Source organism: Acanthochromis polyacanthus, chromosome 2 (assembly GCF_021347895.1).
Source record: "Acanthochromis polyacanthus isolate Apoly-LR-REF ecotype Palm Island chromosome 2, KAUST_Apoly_ChrSc, whole genome shotgun sequence".
In the NCBI taxonomy this organism is placed as follows: Eukaryota; Metazoa; Chordata; class Actinopteri; family Pomacentridae; genus Acanthochromis; species Acanthochromis polyacanthus.
Window position 1 is genome coordinate 13137123 of NC_067114.1, and position 24517 is coordinate 13161639.

The window sequence follows — 24517 nt, forward strand, 5'->3', positions numbered from 1 at the left end:
ACCTCATAGTCTAACCCAGGAACACTGTGGTTAGTCCTGGTTTCAAGCTCTTTTACCGCCAGTGGGAGTCATCACAGACTCCTGTTGGAAATATTTTCAAAACCACGAGTAAAAATTAAGTTGTTTTTTTAGAGATGTCCTTTAAAATATCACATACTCGCATTAGGATGTCTCTGTATTCCGTCTTGTCTCACTTCTAGACACTGCATGATTAGAGGGAATGCACATGACAATGACAGTATGCAGAAGTTGCCATGGGTACCCCTTCTTGAATTAATTGCCATCATGAATTCACATGAGGGGAAAGCCGGGATACCCTAACAAAGGCTGTTTTGCAACCGACTGCACAAACAGATTCAGAAAGAATGAAGTTTGTCTAGACTGCTGAAGGCTGAAGAGATAGGAAGAAATCTAAACTTACACTGGTCAAAATTAGACTAAATCTAAAGTGTTAATACACAAACAAGGCACTTGGATTGATAAAACTATGGGTGGATTTGTTAGATTGGAAGAAATTAGACATATTCTGTGAAGTTCACCTTCATGACAGTTGCATACGTAGACTTACATCAACAACATGTTGGGTTGAGATTGGCACAAATTAACAAACACAGAACTGCTCTAATACAGCACCTATAGATGATTTTCCATTTAAAAAAATGGAAGAAAGATACCTGCCAGTATTTTCTTGGATTCAGATCTGAAAAATGATGACTTATTCAGCATCCTACATGTTGTTTTTGTTTACATATCCCTTGAACACTGACTTATGTCTGTCGAATGTGATGCATTGTATTGCAGGAAGTAATTTACATGCTATGAACAATATGTTTATCTTTTGGAATTACTATGAGCACTATATGGTGGATACTATGTATGTACATACTGCAAGAAACTAAAATGAAATCACTTGTACCTCAAACACAGTTAGTGGTAAGAAATGCAGTACACAACCTGTATGTAGCAACGTCAGATAAGCTCTTATGAGCTGTATCAGTCGTGGTAACTGCAGGCAGAATGTGTGAATATATCAGAGCTGCACAATGTATTGTTTCATCATTATGATGTGGACAGTAGTGGCAAAGTGCAATGTACAATCGGGAAAATTAACTTAAAACACACCATGTTACACCTTTTCTGTGCTGATTGAAAGAACTGAGAATTTCCACAACTAATTACCTAGAGAAGACCGTCTGAGAAAGCATTATTAACTTAGATTAAATAATTCTTTAATACGTACAGCTTATTTACATGTAGGATCCACGGAGAAATGAGCAAGGGACCCTGAGAAGGAAGATTTGGTTGCATAAAGAAAGACAACATCTGTTGTATTGTACATGACTTACTTGTTTGTCTACGTAAATCAGCACCATTAAACTCTGTTTGACAAGAGCAAAGTCTGATCTGAATGTCATCCAAAACTATTTTGGAGTCTTCGTCAGTGTTATACCAGGTGAACTTCCAAGCACTGCTGTATTATAGATTTTTTGTTTTATTTTGTTATTCTTGACTAAAGCCTGTTTGGAATTCACACACAGACACCTAGGTGAATTGTCCTGGAAAGTTTACATTTACTTACTGTTTTTTCCACTCAAGAGTGTGAAGATGCTTTGAGCAAATGTTAATGTGATCGCTACCTCAGGCCCACTGAGTTGCAGATGCTTTCTGCCTGACACATTTGTTAACACAAGATTATAAAAAGAAAACTCCTTTGTTGAAATTGATGATTTTGAAGGAGAATATTCCTAAACGTGCATCATATTTTGTCCTTTAGCTTGAAGTAGTGAATGACTTCAGGTGGCTGAATTAGTTAGGCATCTCGTTTTTTATATGATAAAAAAATGTGTTGATTGGGTGTTTTCAAGTCCAAAAGTATGTCATGCTTTCTGTAGTAACAACTCAAGTCATGGGAAGCTTTTGTACAGCTTTTTTAAATTGTTATTTTCTCGTTTTTTATTTTATTTTCTAAGCAGATACACTCCATATAGAATCATCCCAACCAGTGCACAATGACTCATTTAAACCTTATGGTGAAAATTCTGGTATCTAATTTTCAGATTGCAATACACGTCACAGAGAAGCAACATACTGCAATGTTGGTATTTTTTCCAATTTTTGCAGCCCAAGTACCAGCGTGTACATATAAATGTTAGGAGACTTGACATCCACAGAGCTTTGTACCTCCCGTACTTTGCATACAACCTTATCAGTTCAGCTCCCAGATAGCTGCCTTCAGAGCAGACGTGGCTGATTTGTTTTGCCACTCAGGTGGTGGTGAAGTTGGTTGCAGGTCATGAAAAGGTGAACAAATACAGTTTAGCCCAATTCATTACATTACAGCTGCTCCAGCTGATTGACAGGGCCATCCCCTTGTCCTCTACTCTAACCACACCCCACTGACCCAGTTTGTAATGACGACACCTCAGACACGTTCTCTGAACAGTTTAGTAAATATAGCTTGTCCTTCATGCTTTTGAGTGTGATCGTTTCAATGCTGAATTAATGTGTTTATGACAAGCAGCCCTGCTTTATTATTGGAAGATTACAGCATACTGTATGACGTGGAATAAATGCATAGTGTGCGTCAACAATCTTATCTTACAGCCTACGCATTACCATCACTGTCAATTAGACCTACTTTTGGCCAGAGAAGTGATTAATGGTAAATCACGAGGTTTCCTGGCAGTTCGTCGTGTTGGTTTAAAAAAAAACTAGGTGATGAGTTCCACTGCAGCAGCAGTAAGTGAATCATGTCGTTATCCTGGCTGCGCCTCTTACTATTAAACATTATACTGAAACTGATTTAGAAGCAGAGTAATGCCCTGAAATAGGCTAGCCTGGCTCACAATAGGCTGCCATTAATAAATAGGACTGTCAACAGCCATGGAGAGGAAATCAGAGCAGCACTGACTGTTACATGAAGTGTCAAATAACAAGTATCATGTCGCTGTAATGTCACAGCAATCACAGTTCTTTCTCCTTTCTTATCTTGTATTATCTTCTTGTAGGCAAGTGGAAAATTTGTCACAGATTACTTGATCCCTGAAAAGGTGTTTACCAAATTTGACGTTTTCTTAGAACGCTTTTATGGCTTTAGTTGTATTTTTCCATTAAATAGTTCTGATGCCTTTTGGAGTTTCAGATCACCTCCCTGCATATTTTCACAGGATGTGGTGTTTTTATTATGTACCGTGCAATTTTGCAACCTAGTCCTCAGTTTCACACAGAATTATGTTGAAAGTCTTTCCCTTTGATTTCCTGTAATTCAATAGTGGTGGGTAAAAATATTTGTGGGGCCACAGAGCAGCAGAAACATTAGAAGCATAGCTGCAGCAGGAAGTAGAGTCTTGAGTGAGTTGCCCGAAACAGATGTAACGTTTTACCAGAGCTTCAGTCTAAGATGCAGCGGGAAGGACTACCATGTTGTTTCTTTTCCTGAGGGGTAAACAGGAGTGAGGTGGCTGCGGAAGACACGAGGTGTTCGATATTAACCTATCTTGATCTCAGGATATACAGTTTCCCAGCACAGAGCTGAGGCTGTAATGCAGATCAGCAGTGAAAGCTCCGTTCTTTTAAGTTGAAGCGCAGTTTTGTTTTGCATTTAGTGTTAAAGTGTCGGGAAGGGGCTAACCTAGGGGATTGCTCTAGTTTCAAAGGTCGTATGTTTGGGTCATGTCTCCAAACAGAACCGGTGACCTCCTCTGACTAAAAGCTGAGATCAGCCTAGAGAGGAATGTAGGTTGTCACCAGAGCTATTTTGGCTATGTACAGGCACTAGTGATTGTGATCGCAGAGCAGAGTTCGGAGCAGTTGCTTTGCTCTCCTTTTTCCCTCCCAGCAAGTTTGATCATGCAGCTCTCACCGGTACTGCAGGGATTACAGAGTTAAACGGATGGCACGTCGGCTCCGCTTGCATTTTGCGTCAAGGAGAAGCAACACGGACCCTCTGTCAGAAAGCCTCAGCAGCCATGGTGAGGAGAGTGGAGTCAGTGTGTCAGCTCATAGCCCCACAGAGAGTCTGGCGCACAGTTCTGTCCACTTGAAGGTGACTCCCCTGTCACCAGACTATGGTAGTAGTCGCTACTCTTCGGTATTTATACCCAGGGTTAACACTGGAGGATGTAATAAGAAGAGCATACTGCAGATCTCGCTGCAGCCCTGTGGAAAGCTCAGTGGAGAGCTGGATGGCAGTATAGAGGATGGAGACCCGGTGGTTAGTGAAGGAGGAGCAGGTACTTGCTCTGACGGAGGCTCGTGTAGCAGCAGCATGGCCAGTGATGCCGGGTACTGTAGCAGCAACAGCATCTTTGAACCAGAGGCTTCAGAAAAGCACAGGACCACCCAGGAGAGGAGTGTACTCTCCTGCAAGTCCAAGATCCCACTGAGACGGTGCTCCTCCTTGGTTATATTTCCAAAGAGCCCCTGCAGCACCCCACCTGCTTCCCCAGTAAGTCCAGTGGCTTTGCCTGCTCTCCCACCATTAAGGGGGTCTCTTCAGACGTCTGCCGGTGAATACTCACAAGACGATGAGGAGGCGACTTGCAAAGGGTCCACCACCACGGCTGTAAGTGGTCTCCGTCACCTAAAAGGAAACTGTTCAACTGAGTTCAGGGACACGAAACACATGGTGCAATTCAATATTCCTTTACAGGATGAACCAAAATGCAAAATGGAGGACAGGAGTAAAGTGATGGAACTGTCATCGGCTCTAGACAGATCAAATCGTCACTCTAGCTGCGTGTTGCTGCACTTTGCCCACCAGAGACCAATGATATCGGGGAGGGGAGCTACAACCACGGCTACAGTCAATGTAGAATACCCTGAGACTCATTACCCAGCTCCACACCCTGAGGGTGAACACAACGAACACAAAAAACTGTATCGTAGTACCTCTGCGTGTTTGTTTTCCTCAACCAAACCATCAGAGAAAAACCATAAGGTCTGTTCAGCAGAAAAAAGCCAAGAAAGGCCTGAAGAAAATCACTGTCATCGTGCCATACAAAGGAGCTTTTCCTTGGAGGTGCCCTACGCTAATACTGGAATTTCCTGTCATGTCTCGAACCCAAAACTCAGCAGCCCTTGCTCTCCCCATGTGCATATTCATTTGTCCCCTGGCTGCCCGGCTAAGTTGTCTGGGTCTGTCACTGACGTTAACACAAGCCACAAAGGGAATAATGCACCAAAGAGCCCAGGTCAAAATACCAAGGTGAGTCTTGAGTTGAGTTAACAAGAATAATCTGACGCTCTCTGGCTGTTAAAAATGAACTAAAATGCCTGAAACTTTACAGTGTTTTAGAGGATAACAGTTCTCTAATGTGTTTTTTTTTTTCAAGATATCTGACAGACAATAGCCCTGTGAAACGACACTGTGGATTTGCCTATAATGTTGTTGAACTGGTTCAAGTAGATTCCTCACTGCTTTGGGTTGACTGCTCAGGAGACAACGCTTTGACCTTTGCTGTCATGTACAGAATTAAGTGAAAGGTGGACTAAGTACATTTATATTGATGTTATGCTAAATTTAGAATCTTTGACTTATTGTAGCCGAAGAAAAGTTAGTCACGTTAAAGAGAATGTGCCATGCTATGTATTTTTCAGCAAGTGTGTGCTGTGGTAATACAGCTCTCCTTCACTGCTGTTACCATTCAAATCTTTAAAACTCAGTTTACTCAGGGTCAGCCATTAGGCTCCCCACAAGACAGAGCGGCGTTCAGTAACTGAGAAGATCTCTGCAGCTAAGTCATGCAATTAACAAGCCCAATGTGGACAAACATTCAGAGGTGTTCGGTTACATTACAGTAAATCCGTCCGCATATAAGTTTCCAAGAAATGCGCAAATACGAAAAAAAGATTGCCTTTCATCTCACAGGTGTGTTCGATGGTGTGTGAATTCAACTTCAGAATAGTTCTCCATTTTTATTATTCTGTTAGCACCATGAGTAATCGACTTAAGTATTTACCCTGGCTAATTTTAGTGGTGGGAAAAGCAGTGCCCCTTGCTGATATAAATAAAGTGCCTCTGAAATATTCCCCCTGACTCCAGATAGTCTGGTGGGCTGTAGCTCTGCCCAGTCCCGTGGATTCAAATTTAACAGCATGATACTAGAGCAGCGCACAGTCATGCCAGCCATCTGTGGACATGGTGTGTGTGTCTGCGGTGGGGGTAATGTAATGTAGGCAGAATGAGAGTGTGAGCCTTTCCCAGTAAACGGGTGGTGTGTTAGCTTTCCTGTGGGTCTCCCTGCCAGGCAGTGTTTGTGAAATATCAGGTGTCAGTCCCCCCCTGCATTTAGCAGGTTGTCAAGTAAGACGGTCTCTTCCAGTAATTAGCCTGTTCATTTGCTTTTAAACTTCTAAATTAATTTTTATAAATCTGGAGCATATTTTTATGCTTAAAAAGTGTCTCTTATACACCACTAGTGACTAATGAAAGAAACTAAAAATCAAGTATATTCTTTTTGCACTTGGTGCTTATCCACGGTCACTGATGTCCTTCTTAGAAGTCAGTTACTCCACACCTTTGTTTACATTTTGACCGTGTCCGCTCAACAACAGTGTGAGTTACAATCTGTAAGGCACTTGTCCAAAAATATACTTCATAATTCAATTGAAAAGACTCATCTCATCGTACAGTCAATCCAACAGCGATAATTAATATATGAACTGAGAAAAAATAATCAACTGTAACTTTTTGCTGCGTGATGATTTTGCAAAATTATCATCTGCCTGTCTGTGATCTTATTGTTGGAAAATATTGCTACTAAACGGAAGACCTGCTGATCAGTCATGTAGTTGAATGTGTCGGTTGTGGTTCAGTTCAGCTGGCTGTGGTTCTTATCTGCAGCTCCCTCATAGCCTTATGTACCTCATCACACAAGTTAATGAACAACTAGGTGTTACAATATCATGAAAGGAAATCATAAGTCAGATTTTTTTATGGTCTGTTTTTAACAATTCTAAGTCATAATTTTATTTTGCTTAAAGTCCTTCAACCACTAAAGAGGATTTTAGGTAGTTAAATGAGTAGGCATGACGTAGAGGAAATGTCTAAACCTAATGAATACCATCATTTTTATAGGACCAAAAGTTTTATAGTATCTCACTGAACATGTATGCTGTCCATATGTGATAATGTAACTAGTTTTAAGCCACAGTTTTTGTGGGGGTGCCTGAATGCCGCACTCCCTGATTCAAGTTAAAACTCCTTTAGATTCAAAAAAGATAACATGAGCTGTAGAGGGATCACTTCCTTGTTATACAAACAGTCCAGCAAAATGTTCTTTCTCCCCACATGCCTAACACCAAGCCTAATTTCTAGACTTCAAAAGGTTTAAAGACTGGGTTATAGCCAAAAGGCAGAAAGAATGTGACTTTTTTTCTTTCTTTGAGAGTTAAAATAAATGAGCTTTGTTTGTGCTTTTCATTTGTAGAGTGTTATAACAAAGGAATAACGCAGGCCATTAGAAATGCTGTGGCAGTTTCTTGCACCGCATCAAATTCTTTGACATCTGTGAAACAAAAGCAGCTTAAACCTATTTAAAGGTTTGATTTACAGGTTTGGCATGTGATCGTTCTAATTTAGGTTGACTAATCACAGTTAGATTGCCGCCTTCAATCACTTTATCCAAGGAGCTTTTCAGAAGTTTATTTTTTACGAATTGCTGTCCACCTGTCAGAAGTAGTTTGTCATTGCAGATCTGAGATGGATATCCCTGAGCTTCCTCCACTGATGCCCAAACATGTGTCTGTAGCTGTTTGCCACAGCTTCATGCAGTATGTGGTCAGCACTGCTTAAGTCCACCTGCTAAACTGAGTTGCATTTAGTGTCACATGAACCCTCAGGGATGCTGTGAATGGACATTTGTCTGTCATTATTTATTTATTTTTTTTATCTGAGGCAGTCGCTTCATGTGTGAAAGCACACAGTTCCCCTTTGTTAAGCTCGGCCTCACGTCATCCAGGAAGTTTCCAAGGAAAAAGATGGTCTCGTTGCATAATTTGCTGATTGCAGATAAAAATTGAACCACTCAGCCTTGTGGAATACAGTTTTATGTAACACAGGGATCAGTATTCCCATTACTCTATGACTGTGTAGTTCAGGTTTTGAACATCTGAGCAGACTGGTATGAAGGCCAGTTATTTGGATTAATATTGTTTCTTATACATATTGCTGAGAGCTTAAGATTTAGTGGTCAAAATATGCTGCCAAATTATTGGGCAACCTTACTTGAAGCACGTCTGTTTCTGAATGTGGCACAGAGCAGGTATTGTTAGGCTTTTAGGTGGTGTGTGTCTATTGTAATTCATCATTGTCAACTTTTAAAAATGCCAGCGAGCAAAAGCTCTAAAGATAAGAACAGATTCTTTAAACATTAACTGAGACTTGTGCTCCAAGATGTTGATGTACTCGATTTATTGAGATAAATTGAGATTACATGTTGTGAGACAGAATGCTGAAGTTTAGTAAGTCCAATGTCTCACTCTCTAGATATGAAGCTTTTTGACTTCTTTATATTTTATAAACTCTTAACCCTTTAACACCCAGGGGTCATGCAGGTCGCCTAGATTTTTTTATTTGGGCTGTAAACGAGTCAGAAAGCACACTGAGTGATTGCGTTTATCCTTTTTTTCAGAACAACCTAAGCTTTCAATATCTGACATAAACTACGTGTTAAGACGATGTAACAACAGTATAAAGTGGAGAAAAACAAAAAACTGATTGGATCAGTTGGATTTTTCAGGATTTTACTAAATTAGGAACTGGAGTTGAACATGAACAAAATATAAGACAACAAAAATGTAAAATATGAACTGTAGTAAATATTTACAAAAATTTTAATTTTACAGTACTTGTAAAATGGGCCTCTCCCATGGGATTTTGTGATGGACGTTGTTGCACGTGGTTCCTTTGACATACATAGAAATGTCCTTCCCTTTTCACATTAAGTCAACATAAATACATTGTTCAATATTCAAGTACTGCGGTTTTGTAGAGACCATATGTAAATAGTACGAACAGATACACAGATTTGACCTCTCTTAATATCCTTTAACTGTGGATTGTAGAGCACGTGCTTACCAAAGGAGCAGCAACAACAAACATGCTTGTGAGACCTGAGAACATAAAGAGCATCAGGATTCAAAAGGGTCCCTACACTGTGGAAAAAAAGATGTATAAATTGATCAAAGCTGATGTACATGTCGACTTTCTTTTAACCCGGATTTGTCTGCTTGTCTTGGCTGCACTGTTAGAAGTGCAAGGGCAGGACGAAGGAGGCCTCCATCTATATTTGCACACGTAAACACTCTGTGCCGCTGAGAGACAGTTTGACCCGTCCTGGTTGTTAATTTAGTCTCAAAGCTGGCCCCCGCTGTGCTCTGTGTTTGTCTTCAGCCTTCTGCTTTCGAGACTGGTGCGGCGGCAGTGAAGGCATGCAGTGAATGTGTCAAAGCAAAAACATTTTATCTGACGAATGCTACATTATTTTGATCCTGGTCCCTCGCAGTACCACACAGCAGGCAATCACTGAGGTCTAACAGCCACATTTCTATCTGCATTACACACAAAATATGCTCAAAAATTCATCAAAATCAAATGACTGCATTGTTTAAAACAGTAAAATAGTGCAGTGTTTGCTCCCAGGATTGTGATGGGCAGGAGTGGACCACCTACATGTGTGTATTGCCCAACAGTAAAAGTTAAGAAAAAAATGTTTTTAAAAATACCAGTGCAGTTTCTAAATACTGATTGAATAGGGAAGCTACAGTCCAGCTCCCAATACATGTGAAAAATCATACTCTCGAACATTTATCTTAGATTCATTTATCTTTGTATTTGGAACAAATTAGTGCCCCAGAAATGTTAATTTGAGTCAATTTTTTGTTTAGTATGCTCATTTACAGGGATTTTATACAAAAACACTACTCCTGGTAAAAGGAGGAGATGCTAGGATCTGCCCTCTAATTCTAAATCTTTCAGGTTTGTTTTCCGTTTCTAGTACCTCTGAGGTATCGACCATCCAAGTACCATAATTTCTGGACTATTGAGCGCACCTGAATATAAGCCGCACCCACTAAATTTTAAAAAGAAAAAAGTTTTGTACATATATAAGCCGCACCTGACTATATGCCGCAGGTGTCCACATTGTAACATGAGATATTTACACAGAAAGATTTTATTTAATGTAATTAAATACATACTTTCTTCCCGAACAGTGCCTGCAACACGGCAGTGAAACACATTGAGTCAGTTCACGCTGCCAACTCCAAAGACCTAAGCTAGCGCGCTTAGCTTAGCGCGCTAGCTTAGCGCGGTAGCGATAAAACTTATCTTTAATTTTTTTATTGTATTGTATTGCATATCATCCTTGTGAATTTCGCTTTTCCTCCGTTTCCACACTCGTCTCTGCAACACACACACACAGCTGCAGCGCTCCTCCTCACGTCACAGTCTCTCACACACACACACTCTCTCTCTCTCTCTCTCTCTCTCTCTCTCTCTCTCTCTCTCTCTCTCTCTCTCTCTCTCTCTCTCTCTCTCTCTCTCTCTCTCTCTCTCTCTCTCTCTCTCTCTCTCTCTCTCTCTCACTCACTCACTCACTCACTCACTCACACACACTGTAACCTGCCCAGGTTAAAGAAGAGCAGGCTTGGCCTGCAACAGCTGCATCATACGCATTTCTTCATGTTTTCCATGATGAGGGTGTGTGCATGAAGTGCAGAATGACTGATCTGAAGAATTTATTTTGTGTTTGATTTAATTCGAACAGTGTCAATGGTCCACTGTGACCTGTTTGGTAATTTTATTGGTCTGATGCGACGAGGCTAAACTTAATGATGGCATGAAGCTCGCACATCAAAATCTGTACATTAGCCGCATCGTTGTATAAGCTGCAGGGTCCAAAGCGTGAGAAAAAAGCAGCGGCTTATAGTCCGGAAATTACGGTACCTCTTACTTCTTTGAGCCTGAAGTATTACAGCAGGTTTGAACTCTCAGTTTAATCCAATGGTGGTTTGTTAGATAGAGACGTGACAGGAAATGCACCAGTGAGTAACACAGACACAATGTACTCTTCTGCTGGGATGTTAAAGTTCCTCTGTCTTCTCTAAAGACAGCTGAGTAACAGAGCATGTTGAGGCTGGCCCTTTATACATCTATGCGTAGGAGGAGATAAAATTGGCAATTCTGACGTCTGTATGATTCTCTTTCTCCCTCTCTTAGACACGTGATGACTTTCTCGGACAGGTGGACGTCCCCTTAAATCAGATACCGGTGAGTCCTTGTTTGCAGCCAGTCTGTGTACCTCGTCTTGTCTTGACTTGTTTAAGTTCATGTAAGCTGAATGCAGCTTTTACCGAACGAGCTGTCGACCTCAATCTCACCCATGCCACCATGTACATGGAAACACACGCACCCTTATTCTAGTGTCTGTTCCACATCGTTGTCTACAGTTTTGGAAACACTGTCTGTCATGTTTATGCTACCCTCCCGCTTTTGTTTGATTATAAATACAGCACCCACAAATTAGCCCTCATTGCACACTGTCACCGTCATTTTATGTAATGCTATCTTAAAATATACTGTGTGTGTGTTGTGATAACGTGTCGAGCCACAGCTTTATTTCACGAAACTGTAGGTGTGAAGAATTAAAGACTTTCTTTTTTATGTTTTTTTTCCCAGACAGAAAATCCTAACACAGAAAGGCCATACACATTCAGGGATTTTCTGCTTCACCCACGAAGGTTGGCATGATTTCATGATTATTTCAATTTACGTATTTCCTTGTTTTCCATTACATCATTTCATATGTTGTTACATTTATTTGCAGGGAAAATTAAATGGGCACATTTCATGTTTTTTACGTTTGAACTGTCCTGAGAATTATAATTCTTCCGTCTCCTAAACAGTCGTTTGGTTTCTCATTCTTCACAGCCACAAGTCCAGAGTCAAAGGTCACCTGCGTCTCAAAATGACTTTCCTGCCAAAAAATTCAGGTTCAGAGGAGGAAACGACAGATCAGAGCGAGGACACAGATGTAAGTTAATGCTGAATTTCACACGTCCTCTTGTGTTTGAATTGGCAGTGATTCTTTTTGAAACAGATAGGCCTCAACCTGAGGTCAGTCAGGGCTGCTGGAGGGCATGACTCTAACTTTATAGAGCATCAGTAAGGATATTTCATCAATTTTAGTTTCCAGCATAGACACTCTGCAAAACAAATTAAATCTTAAGAGAATTTGAATATTTTTATGTCTACTAATCTTGGGCTCTTTTGATTTCAAAGGTCACATTGAAAGTCAAGTATGATCTTGGCATTTGTTTTTACCCTAGACTACAGTTTTAACAACTGAAGGTCACAGCAGTAACATAAATTCCATTACAGTTCAGGAGTCCAGTGTTATAGTCTTTTATTTGTCCCACTGTTTGTCCATGGCTTTTATAATATGTGCAAATGATTTCTTCAGAAATATTTTCACCAACTCGCAACTCTTGTCCCGTCCAGTGAATTTTTTTGTCTTCATTGTGTGCACTTAATGAGCTAGCGTTGGTTATCATCACCATCCAGCTTGTGCCACCTTTTAAAACAATGTGTTTATGTTGTGCAGCCTGGAGGCTGGGAGCTCCTGGAGAATCAGGACATGTCAGGTCCCAGAGAAAGCCAGCTGCTGCCTCCTCTGCCCCCTGGCTGGGAGGAGCGGCAGGACAACCTGGGAAGAATTTACTTTGTCAATCATGAAACCAGAACCACGCAGTGGCTACGACCCTCAGTACAGTAAGACAGCCCCCATCTGCTGAGCAAACTCATATCATTTCTGTGTTTGTGTATTTGTGATATCTGAGAGTACATGTGTGCCCATGTCTCCCCTAATTAGGGATGCTGATTTGGAAACTCGACGGACACAGAACAATGATACGGATGTGGAGCATGCTTTCATTGCACGCAGACAAATCTCAGAGCATGATGAGAGCAACACACAGGAGTCTCCAGAGGTAACACATGTTCTGTGTTACCGTTTTCCATTGAAGCCTACCTGTACCTTTCCATTATATTTAGGAGAAACAATGCTGGTTTAAAAAGTAATAAAAGGTAATTTCCTTTCAGAAAAAACTATATCAGGGTGTCTGCTAAAATGTTTGAAGATGACAGCAGATATTATTCATCAACTCATCGTTTGCTTTACCGTCCTAGTTCACTCTCACTGCTCTCTTGTAGTTGTTTCAAGCTGTGGCTTTTCGTTGAATAACCTCTAAATCTCACTCTGCAGTATCTGCTCAGCACTAGACACCAGACACGCACAGTTAGTGGCAAGCTGATGAACATAATGGAAACAATGAGTGGGTGAAAAGCCAGATGTTTGCCTCAGGAGTTAGTAGATACCAAAAACAGGAGGGGTGAATATTGGATTTTATGAGGTGGGTGTTTTAAAACACGCCTCCAAATGAAAGCTGATCTTGCTCCGTGTAAATAGTCACCTCCTCATTAATAAGGTCGCCATATCCACTTTATATGTGTTAATATGGCACTGATGTGCTAGCAGTCAGTTTGTCATGCGCAAAGTGGGAAAAAATTTGAATTATTGCACTTTGAAGAATGTAACTGAGCCTGTCCACAACACTGTTTAAAAATGAAGAAGGAGAAATCTATGCAGATGTGAAAGCTATGCAGATGCTATGCTGAAGCCAGGTGGTGCAGTGGTGATCGTCCTTCACAGAATTACCCTTTTATTAGCAAACTAATGTGAAGGTTTAGTTTAAAAGGAAACTTACAGTGGCGTGCGCCGTGTAAGTAAACATGTATGTCCAAAACTTCCCAGAGCTGCTGCTGCTGTTTGAATCTAAATTTAGAGTGTTTTCCCTCTGTCCTTGTAGAGCTGGGAGATCATAACGGAGGATGAATCCACTTTGCACCACAGCAACAACCAGATCACATCACCTCCACCTCAGGCGCCTGCAGATTTCCAGCCGTTTTGTGATGAGCTGAGGAATGTGCACATTTCTGGGGCCACAGCTGGCGAGCAGCGCACCTCCCAGACGGTGAGTCATTTTCTGCGCTGCATGAGGTTCCGGTTTCTGTAAGTCAGAGGAAGAGGCTCATAATCAGGTTAATGTGAAGCGTGAGCTTCCTTTGAGGAGGCAGAGAAGGTGGAAAATATGCACACATTAACAGCCAAGCTATCGTTGCTGTCGTCCTCTCCTGCAGAATCACGCTAGTAATTCAATCCATTCCAGTCGCAGAGGAAGTGCCCCGGCTTCAGGCGGAGAGGAACATCCCGTTAATCCTGTGGTTGGTATTTCACTCTCTGTTGAAATCAATCTTTCCTAAGTTCTAGCAAACCTGTCTTACATCAGAAGATTGCTGCTTCAGTGTGCAGACAGCAGTGATCATGCAAGCAGAGGTGTTTTCTTTAGTTAGGAAATAGTTTGAGTCAGGTTGTGTGTATGAATATCACTCTACTTGACTATAGAGCTTGAAGTTTTCAGTATCAATCACTCTAACATTTTTATCTCCGTCAATAGCTGCTTCCAACCACAGCTGGGTTGCCTCCAGGCTGGGAGGAGAAGCGGGACAGTAAAGGAAGACGCTACTACATCAACCACAAGAGCCGAACCACAACGTGGACACGACCACTCGTTCAGGTACACAGTGGGCTTTTCTACTGATTCTGATGCACGCTGACACTTTCAGTGGCAACTCTGTCACTCTTATTCCTTCAGTTTCAATCCCTAACACAGCCCTGCACTTTTAATTTTTGCTATTAGTGTATCTCTTACAGATCTAAAACATTATTGATGTATTATTTATCGGACAGAGAACCTCGGATGCTTCAGCACAGAGCAGTGCAAGTGTACGCCGAAGCTCAACACCACCCCAACCGACTGCACCACCCACACAACCCGCAACACCCACGCCACCCGAGGAGCCTCCTCAGAGCACTCCAAGCCCCGAGACATCATATGAATCTGGCTTCTTGCCATCCGGTTGGGAGGTTCGCAGTGCTCCCAATGGAAGACCCTTTTTCATCGACCACATCACGAAGACGACTACCTGGGTGAGCAAAGTAGTAAACAAGGCCTTCGACTGTACCGTTACATATAAATGGTTTACACCCTTCTGGGGATGCAGTTTCCTCCACAGCCACTTAAAGCTGATTTAAAGGAAGTCAACAGAAATTCTCAGGGTTTTCTCTGGAACTATAAAACTGATTATTTAGAAAAAAAGAAAGGGTTTCAGTCGTCAGTATTTCACCACCATCTCTTGAACATTTCCTCTTTGACTGAAACACATCCTGTTTGCTTTCCTCTGACAGGAAGATCCCAGGCTTAAGATCCCTGTGCACATGAGGAGGAGACCCTCACTCGACCCTTCTGATCTCGGCCCTCTGCCAGTAAATTCATCCATTACAGAAAATCAGTAGTAATCAATTGGAAGACATAGTAACTGATTGTGAATTCTAATTGATATTTTCTTTATTCTTAGCCTGGTTGGGAAGAAAGGATCCACTCTGATGGGAGGATATTCTACATTGATCACAGTATGTATGACATTTATTTGATTTAAACTTAAAACACAGGCATGGACTCATGCAGTAATTAATATGTTTGATTGCATACGAATGGCCTCTTATGTATTTTATTTTATAGACACCAAGACCACACAATGGGATGATCCCAGATTACAGAACTCAGCTATAACTGGACCAGTGAGTATCGCCTGTATTTAACAGTTCATTCTTCAGTAGCATGATGTCAACGGAAGATAAAAACAGCTGCTTTTACAGCTTAAAGGCTTCTTGTAAATATTCGTCATCAACCACAGTGTATTTTATAAAGTTAAGGTTGATTTCTTCTGACTGAACACTGTCCTCTGTTGACTATAGGCAGTGCCTTACTCTAGAGACTACAAACAGAAGTATGACTACTTCAGAAAGAAGCTGAAGAAACCGGTGAGTGTTTTTAAGAGTAATTGTGACTTAGTTTGTCACCTCAGACAAAACGCAACTCAACACCGCATCTTTCTAATGTAGGCCGACATCCCAAATCGTTTTGAGATGAAGATGAGACGAAATGCAGTGCTGGAGGATTCATACCGACGCATCCTCTCCGTGAAGAAAGCGGATCTGCTGAAAGCCCGACTGTGGGTGGAGTTTGAGGGAGAAAAAGCACTGGACTACGGTGGCCTGGCCCGGGAGTGGTTCTTCCTCATGTCCAAGGAGATGTTCAACCCGTACTATGGACTGTTTGAGTATTCTGCCACGTGAGTTCAAACACTATCAGCTACTTTACTGAACAACCAGAAAAATGTAGAAGACATTGTGGCAGTGCTTTTATTTAGTGTTGCCTTTATGGGTTTAAAAAGCATTTCATCTTTAAAATTTACAAAAATTACACCATTTGGCATAGCCAGAAGCTGCATAAACAAGAATTGATAGATGTTCACTTTTTCTCTACCTCCTCATCTCTGAAATGCCATTCCATCAGGAAATGTAACCAAATCTAAGCTTAACATGGTAGTAGTTCATCAAAATCACTTAACTCTACAAGTGTCATTTAAAAATTTAACAAAAAATAAGCAGTGTTCTTGATCCAAATCCTGCATTCTTCAGTGAAACCATTAATGACACAGCTGCAACCACTTGGCAAAGATTAAGGGGCTTTTTAGCTAAACTGCAGGCTGGGTTTACACAGAAGAGACAGATACAAAGTCAGTATTGTTAACACCTCATTGGACTTGGAAAATTGCTGTTCATGTTCAGTCTATTTTTTTATTATATTTTTTTGTAAAATTATGATGAATCATATTATAATATGATTCATCATAATTTGTTACCCTGCATTCATTCAGACATTATTTGAGTTCCTTCTACTTCTATCCATGGCTGTGCTGCTACTATTGACTGCACTGTGGACTCATTCTTCTACTTTGTGAATAATAAATCCACAGTGAGTGGAAATGTGACAGGAGAACAAAAACTGCCAAAAAGCGGGTTAAGAAAAAGGAGCGTTATATAAAAGACACTCAGCACAGACATTCTGCATCCAGGCTTCTTGAATTGCTGCTCACTTTGTGCAGTCAGACTCCATGCGATATGTGTAGTTGGAGAGATTGTTTTTGTTTACACAGAAGCAGACTATATTTAAAGACCCACTTGGCACATTCTGTCTGTCAAAGCATGGTGTGGAGAATGCGTGCAATTGCGAAATGGGAAAAGAGTTGGCCTGCATCCCTTGAGATGAGCATCAGTGAAAATACAGTCTCCCATAGTTGTTTTTCTTATAACAACAATTTAAAAGCACTTAAAACAACTGCCAGATAACAGAAATCTGTTCTGTGAAAAGGCATTTTGTTTTATTCATGATTTGATTTGTTTTTCAGGGACAACTACACTCTGCAGATTAACCCTAACTCAGGTTTGTGCAATGAGGACCACCTGTCCTACTTCAAGTTCATCGGCCGAGTGGCAGGAATGGCCGTTTATCACGGCAAACTCCTTGATGGTGAGTGCCACCTAATCTCATGCAGCTCGTTAAAGATTCTCATATTTTAATGACATCAAGCCAAGCGTCAACAGGGCTTTGTTGATCTTGACATCTTTGTGTTCTTCAAAGCTTTCTTCATTCGGCCGTTCTACAAGATGACGCTGCAGAAGTCGATCACGCTCCAGGACATGGAGTCTGTTGTAAGTATCAAAGGGCACTCATTGAAATACTTTCATATTCAAAATTTCAATCCTAGAGGGTTATTGGAGGACATAAGACTACAGTGCCTATCATAAGTATTCATCCCCTTTGATGTTTTACCCTTTTATTGCTTTCATAAATCAATCATGGTCAATAATATTTAGCTTTTTTAACAAAAAAAATTATTGGAAAAACCTCTTTAATGTCAAAGTGAAAACAGATTTCTATAAAGTAATGTCAATGAAAGAAAATTATATAAATGAAAATAATTGTTTGCATAATTATTCACCCCCTTTTTAATTTAATGGTCTAATTCAATAGAGGTCCATCAAATTGTTGCCAATAGTCTCACAATTAGTGAAATGAAGATCACCTGAGTGGTGTGGGTGTGTTTCAAGTGATTGAGTTGTAAAACACCTGTGTCTGAAGGGTCCAGAGAGCGGTTGATCAGTATTCCTGGCTACCATTACACCATGAAGACAGAAGAACACTCTAAGCAACTCAGGGAAAGGGTTATTGAGAAGTACAATTCAGGGGATGTTTACAAAAAAATTTCCAAGGCACTGAACATCCCCCGGAGTTCAGTGAAATCAATTATCAAGAAATGGAAGGAATATGGCACTTGTGCGAATCTGCCTAGATCAGGCCGCCCTCGTAAACTGAGTGACCGTGCAAATAGGAGACTAGTGAGAGAAGCCACCAAGACCCCTACAACTACTCTGAAGGAGTTACAAGCTTCAGCTGCTGAGATGGGAGAGACTGTGCATGTAGCAACTGCTGCCCGGGTTCTTCACCGGTCAAAGCTTTATGGGAGAGTGGCAATGAGAAAGCCACTGTTGAAGAAAAGTCATATTAGATCTCGACTAGAGTTTGCCAAAAAGAACGTGGAAGACTCCATGGTCAAGTGGAAGAAGATTCTTTGGTCTGATGAGAGCAAAATTGAGCTTTTTGGCCATCAGACAAGACGTCGTGTTTGGCGGAAACCAAACACTGCACATCACCAAAAACAAACCATCCCCACTGTGAAGCATGGTGGTGGCAGCATCATGCTGTGGGGATGTTTCTCAGCAACTGGACCTGGAAGGCTTGTAAAGATAGAGGGCAGAATGAATGCTGCAAAATACACTGAAATCCTGGGGGACAATCTTTTTCAGTCTGCAAGAGAACTACGTCTTGGGAGAAGATTTATTTTCCAGCAAGACAATGATCCTAAACATACTGCAAAAGCTACACAGGAATAGTTAAAAAAGAACCAGGTAAATGCTCTGGAGTGGCCGAGTCAAAGTCCAGACCTCAACCCTATAGAGAATTTGTGGCTGGACTTGAAAAGGGCTGTTCATGCCCGATACCCGCGCAACCTGACAGAGCTTGAGCAGTTTTGCAATGAAGAATGGAGGAAAATTGCAGTGGGCAGATGTGCAAGACTGATTGAGACCTATCCACACAGACTCACTGCTGTGATTGCAGCCAAAGGTGCATCTACTAAATACTGACTTGAAGGGGGTGAATAATTATGCAAACAATTATTTTCATTTATATAATTTTCTTTCATTAACATTACTTTATAGGAATCTGTTTTCACTTTGACATTAAAGAGTTTTTTGTAATAAATTTTTTTTGTTATAAAAGCTAAATTTTATTGACCATGATTGATTTATGAAAGCAATAAAAGGGTAAACATCAAAGGGGGTGGATACTTATGATAGGCACTGTGTTTTACTTTTGAGACATTTTTCAAAATTTTTAATTTTTATGTTGAAATTCAAAGTCAATGAAGTTACCATATATGGTTCCTTGCCCATTATTGGTAAAAAAAAAAAAAAACATCATTCCAAGAAATGTATATATTGTCGCGTAGCACTACTCCTCAATCATAAAAATGTGTGAGTTTTGACAACTATCCATGGTTAGTTTTGATGTTTTGACCGCAAATATGGAAGAGGACCGAGCCACAAGCCTGTCTTTTTCCAACTTTGGAGAAAAGACAAAGTTTCATATGTTCCAAGCCTCTGCTGATTGGTCACATGCCATAATGTATTGTGCTGTAATGCAGAGAGATCTTTGCTGATTGGCTGGGTGAAAACCACATGCTTCTCAACCTCACTGGCGAGAAGCATGAGGAGAGCGACGCCATATTTAATGTGTGTGGAAGTTGCCAAATACGATTTCTTTCCTGATGAAGGGCTACAGGGACACATGTTTAAATTACAGATCATTGGATTGATTTCGTTCAAAGTACCATTTTTCTTTTTAGGACAGTGAATATTTCAACTCCTTGATGTGGATTTTGGAGAACGATCCAACAGACTTAGATCTGAGGTTCACCATTGACGAGGAGCTGTTTGGACAGGTTTGCTCTTGTCCTTATTCCAATGTTCAAGTTTGTGACGATTTGCCTTCTGTGTAATTAACCCGACATGTCCTGTTCCTCCTGTTCAGACTCACCAGCATGAGCTGAAGCCAGGCGGCACAGAGATCGTTGTCACAAATGAAAACAAGAAGGAATACATCCAGTAAAGAACCAAGCTTCTCACTTCAAAAATTCCTCTTTTAAATCACCTTTGAAATGCTAAATTGTGGTTTGATGCTAATCTGCTGCTGTGTGTTTGACAGTCATGTGATGCAGTGGAGGTTTGTGAACAGAATACAGAAGCAGATGACCGCTTTCAAGGAGGTAACAGTTTATTTGATGTGTTTTTATAACTGTAATCACAGTACAGCTATCAAACAAGAAAAACGGAATAAAGCTCTGGTGCATTTTTGTGTTTTAGGGATTCTTTGAGTTGATACCACAAGATCTGATCCAGATCTTTGACGAGAATGAGCTTGAGGTGAGTTTTCAGTTGATCTGATGTGTAGATTCAGATTCCAGACAGAGGACTGATGACCTGTCTGCTTGATTTCTTCTCAGCTGCTCATGTGTGGTCTCGGAGATGTGGATGTGAATGACTGGAAGGCGAACACCAAGTACAAGAACAGCTACAGCTCCAACCACGTAGTCATCCAGTGGTTTTGGAAGGTAAGGCAACTTTCCATACCTGGAACCAATAAACTGAAGCTCTGGCATGGACCTGTGAGATTTTTCTCCTGTAAGAAGAGCTCCGTATGAGTTATTTAGCTGTATGTTTTGTGCTTGTGTTATTACAGACAGTGCTGCTGATGGATGCAGAGAAGCGAATCCGGCTCTTACAGTTTGTGACAGGAACATCCAGGGTCCCGATGAATGGTTTTGCTGAGCTGTATGGTGAGATAACATATTTATTTTTATTACTACTGCAACATCCAGTCTATGTTTTAGTTTTGATTTTCCACTAAACAAATACATATTTTCACCTTCATCTGGTCTTTCATGACCAAATAAATGACGGTCTGCTTCACATTCAGCCCTCCTTTCTACATACACTTGTTATCAGCTCGCAGGTGGTTTGAGCGTTTTTATTTCTTGAGGATTAATTCCAGTTGAAATCATGTTGTTTGTTGCTGTCTGATGTTTAATGGTTTTATTTTCCAGGGTCTAACGGGCCGCAGCTGTTCACCATCGAGCAGTGGGGAACGCGGGATAAACTTCCTCGGGCCCACACATGGTGAGCTTTTCACTCCTGACTCTTTTTCCTTTTATTTTGTATTGAACACAGTTATGTTTAGGAAAGTACTTTATGTCATGTAAACATTAAAATACACGTTCTTTACGGTGCTCCTTCCTCTGGTTGCTGCTGATTTGTTGCCGATGTTTCAGTGAGGTTTGAAGTGAGAGATTTAAGTTCAATCCAGCTTTTGATGAACATTGACAAATATTGTCAAGTCACTGTGTGCACAAGATCAAAATACTACTCCTAAGTATATATTGGGGGCTTCAGGAGATGATATGGCAGCTTTTGTTTGCACTTTTTGTGTGGCTGAAAAAGAAGCAGTAAAAAATGTGTTAACGGAAGCCCTCTAGTGGCAGGAACGCGTCATACTTTGCTGCTTTAACTTCAATGACACATCTCAATATTTTAAGAAAATCTGATTTGATTCTTGTAAGTACATAAGTATTGCGGATCCTGCTTAAATATAATTTCAACCTCTTTACTTTTTCCTCCCAAAGCTTCAACCGGCTGGACCTTCCTCCTTACGAGTCCTTTGAGGAGCTGAGGGAGAAACTTCACATCGCTATTGAGAATGCACAAGGCTTCGACGGGGTGGATTAGAAGTGGATGACGCGGTGAGGTTGATGAGGAAAAAAAACAAGCTGTGCGTCAGACTGGGGTCTTGACCTGCCAGCTGTGTGACAGATGAAGGACGGCTACAGCAGCTTCGATTTGGTCCTTTTTGGGGGCACACATGGAGAACGGACATTAAACCTGGAGTGACGGAGGCATTTTTCTATCACCCCACGTGTTTCGAAGTTTACAAAACAGGTTCTCTCATGATTAGATTTTGTATTTTAAAGTGTATTCACTCTTTTATGTTTTGCTAAAATGCTTAAATATTTAATGAACTTGATTCTGTGAAAAAAAAAATGATACTATAGAAAATGAATGTGAACGTAGGGTGTACAGTACATGAGAAAAACATTTAATCAGTTTTGTCTGGTTTGAATCAGAATCACTTTATGCTCAGCTTTTCACGTCAGACGACCTTTTGTTGCTATTATTGGAAACTGATCATGTCAAGGGGTTAGTTAACATAAGGATGCAAAACTTGATCATGTCTCCAGTGCTATTTAAATCCTCTCCTCTACATATTACTGTTCAACTGTGCCTTTAAGCATGACCTTCAGATGTTGTCCAGAGGTTTTTAAAAATGACAGCCTGGAACAGTTTTTTTGTTATTTGAATTTTCTGTACATTACCATTTCATTCCGGTTTATTCAAACACTGCAGTAAATCCCAAATATATGGACCTCGAAAGCATTTGCAGCGTAAAATGTGCAGGTTACATACAAATTTGAGCAACTACAGTTAAACTGATTGTATCCATGTGTCAGTTAATCATTTTGGTAGTGATGTACCAACAGCAGGACCAGTAAAAGGCTAACCTAATTATACTGTAGTTTGTGTCTGTGTAGTCCACAGATCAAAAGATGTGACTGCCTGCAGTGTTAGTTTGTGTTGAAATACTATGCATAATTGTACATATTGACACCAGAAAAAATATATTAACATGTTGCATTTAAAAATGTACATGCAAATTTAACTTTGCCTTCTAGAAACTGATAAAGCATTTATTATTAAAGCTGTTAATGTCACATAAATATGTCAAAATGGCAAAAAAAAAATCATGATCAGTAACTCCTCATATTCAAGTTCAGCACTGATTGTTTATGTTCCAGAAGAATAAATAAATGTGTATTTACGTTATATCTCGTGAGGATTAGCTTTCCATAAACCTAATCAGACAGACTGACACGGTTTGTTAAATACTATGTTTTGTTGCCTTTTTTTGTCAGTGAATGACATCATTTTGTTTTCTTCTACTCATCAAGGGTGTCTAATTGCAACACAGTGCTCTATTTTTAAGAGTACAACTTTAAAAATTGTTTTGTTGGTTGTCAAAATGTGTACAGATTTTTCAAAATGAGTAATCACTCATAATACCTTTGTAAGAAAGTGACTGTACTTAAGCAGTAGTTGTGTCCTTTTCTGAATGGTGAAACGTGTTTACACTACCTGCCATGTTTACAGGTAAAGGAAGATATTGTGGGCTGGTTCTTGTCTCTGACAACACAATTTTATACTTATGCTTTTATAAAGTGAAGCACTTTGTTAATATTGATGAGTCTTACTTCTGAGCTGCCTGAATCTTTGCCAATCTGTCACCTGCGGACTCCTTAAATCACTCTTTGACAACATGATCCTATGCTTCAAGTGCACATGTGTTTAAATGTTTACATGTGAACGTTGCTGAAAATAAGCACATTCTCTTCTTTCACTTATATTTAAAATGAAATACCAAGGCCTTCATTTGTAATGTGTTGTAAAATTCGATTATGTTTATCGATGTTCCGATCTCTGAATGGAAGTACTGTTTTATATATATATTATTGTCTACTGGAGACTAATGAATTGATCAACTTTTCATTTCTGATATAAAAATTTGTTATTGTAACACCTATAAGTGCATTAAAACAGCATAAATGCAACATATATAAAACAGTTTAAAGGGCAAAATGAACTGTAGCTGTTAAATCCCAATTTGATGACCTATAGCACACCAAACTGAATATAGATATATTTGAAGAATAAAAAAAATTAAAACAGCCATCCAGTATCTTCATGTCTTGATGTTTTTTACTTTTTCAGCTGTTGCAGTGGTTGTTGTTTTTTTTTTTATATATAAAATGAATGGTAAGTGCTTGAGAAGTCCTTATATCTCAGCACAGCAACACTGCAGCGTTCTAACCCTCTGATTTGTGTATGTAGGGCTCATTCATGTTAAACCAGTTGTTACTTTCACACAGTAAACATGATTTGCAGAGTGTTTGGCACAAGCAGGCCTGCTGTCAGTGAGGCCAAAGGTTACAGATGACCACAGCTGAGGGTGGGAGGGTGAAGCGAGACACCAATTTGGAAAATTTTCTCCTCCTGCCCTTAATCACTAATAGCTGGTCTAGACACAAGAAACACGAGAAACTGGGGTGCAGATAATTCTCTTTAAGAAGACAAAACACGGTTACTCAAGTACTGTATTTAGATACAATGTTGAGGTACTTGTATTTGTGTTTCATGCCACTTTATATTTCATTTCTTCACTACAGTGGTTCTATTCCACTACATTCATGTGACAACTTTAATTTTAACGCTGTAAAACCCACTATTATTATTTATGTGTGTGTGTGTGTGTTTGGGTGTGTGTT

The 24517-nt window shown here is 40.3% G+C and overlaps 2 protein-coding genes across 3 annotated transcripts in view; both read left to right on the forward strand.

Annotated features, from left to right (window-relative positions):
- nedd4a (NEDD4 E3 ubiquitin protein ligase a) overlaps window positions 1-23924 on the forward strand; it is a 35495-nt gene extending 11571 nt beyond the window's left edge. Inside the window, exons 6-29 of one of the 2 annotated variants that reach the window (XM_022213005.2) lie at window positions 11222-11272; window positions 11681-11742; window positions 11933-12035; window positions 12606-12772; window positions 12873-12990; window positions 13870-14034; window positions 14201-14284; window positions 14518-14637; window positions 14811-15050; window positions 15309-15386; window positions 15479-15533; window positions 15643-15701; window positions 15879-15944; window positions 16026-16255; window positions 17375-17496; window positions 17608-17678; window positions 19934-20029; window positions 20119-20192; window positions 20293-20353; window positions 20451-20510; window positions 20591-20698; window positions 20827-20923; window positions 21191-21263; window positions 21767-23924. In XM_022213005.2, the coding sequence (XP_022068697.2) occupies window positions 11222-11272; window positions 11681-11742; window positions 11933-12035; window positions 12606-12772; window positions 12873-12990; window positions 13870-14034; window positions 14201-14284; window positions 14518-14637; window positions 14811-15050; window positions 15309-15386; window positions 15479-15533; window positions 15643-15701; window positions 15879-15944; window positions 16026-16255; window positions 17375-17496; window positions 17608-17678; window positions 19934-20029; window positions 20119-20192; window positions 20293-20353; window positions 20451-20510; window positions 20591-20698; window positions 20827-20923; window positions 21191-21263; window positions 21767-21869 (2463 nt within the window). In that variant the 3' untranslated portion in view covers window positions 21870-23924. The remainder of the gene's footprint in view (window positions 1-11221; window positions 11273-11680; window positions 11743-11932; window positions 12036-12605; window positions 12773-12872; window positions 12991-13869; window positions 14035-14200; window positions 14285-14517; window positions 14638-14810; window positions 15051-15308; window positions 15387-15478; window positions 15534-15642; window positions 15702-15878; window positions 15945-16025; window positions 16256-17374; window positions 17497-17607; window positions 17679-19933; window positions 20030-20118; window positions 20193-20292; window positions 20354-20450; window positions 20511-20590; window positions 20699-20826; window positions 20924-21190; window positions 21264-21766) is intronic. The other variant, XM_051943375.1, reaches the window with a different exon arrangement.
- LOC110964310 (E3 ubiquitin-protein ligase NEDD4-like) lies at window positions 3201-5539 on the forward strand. Its single transcript, XM_051943378.1, has one exon. The coding sequence runs from the start codon at window positions 3893-3895 to the stop codon at window positions 5225-5227; it is 1335 nt and encodes a 444-aa protein (XP_051799338.1). The 5' UTR covers window positions 3201-3892; the 3' UTR covers window positions 5228-5539.
- Window positions 23925-24517: the final 593 nt, after the last annotated feature.

Excerpts from the sequence above, each read along its gene's own strand:
- LOC110964310 (XM_051943378.1), top strand. The coding sequence starts at position 3,893 with ATGGCACGTCGGCTCCGCTTGCATTTTGCGTCAAGGAGAAGCAACACG.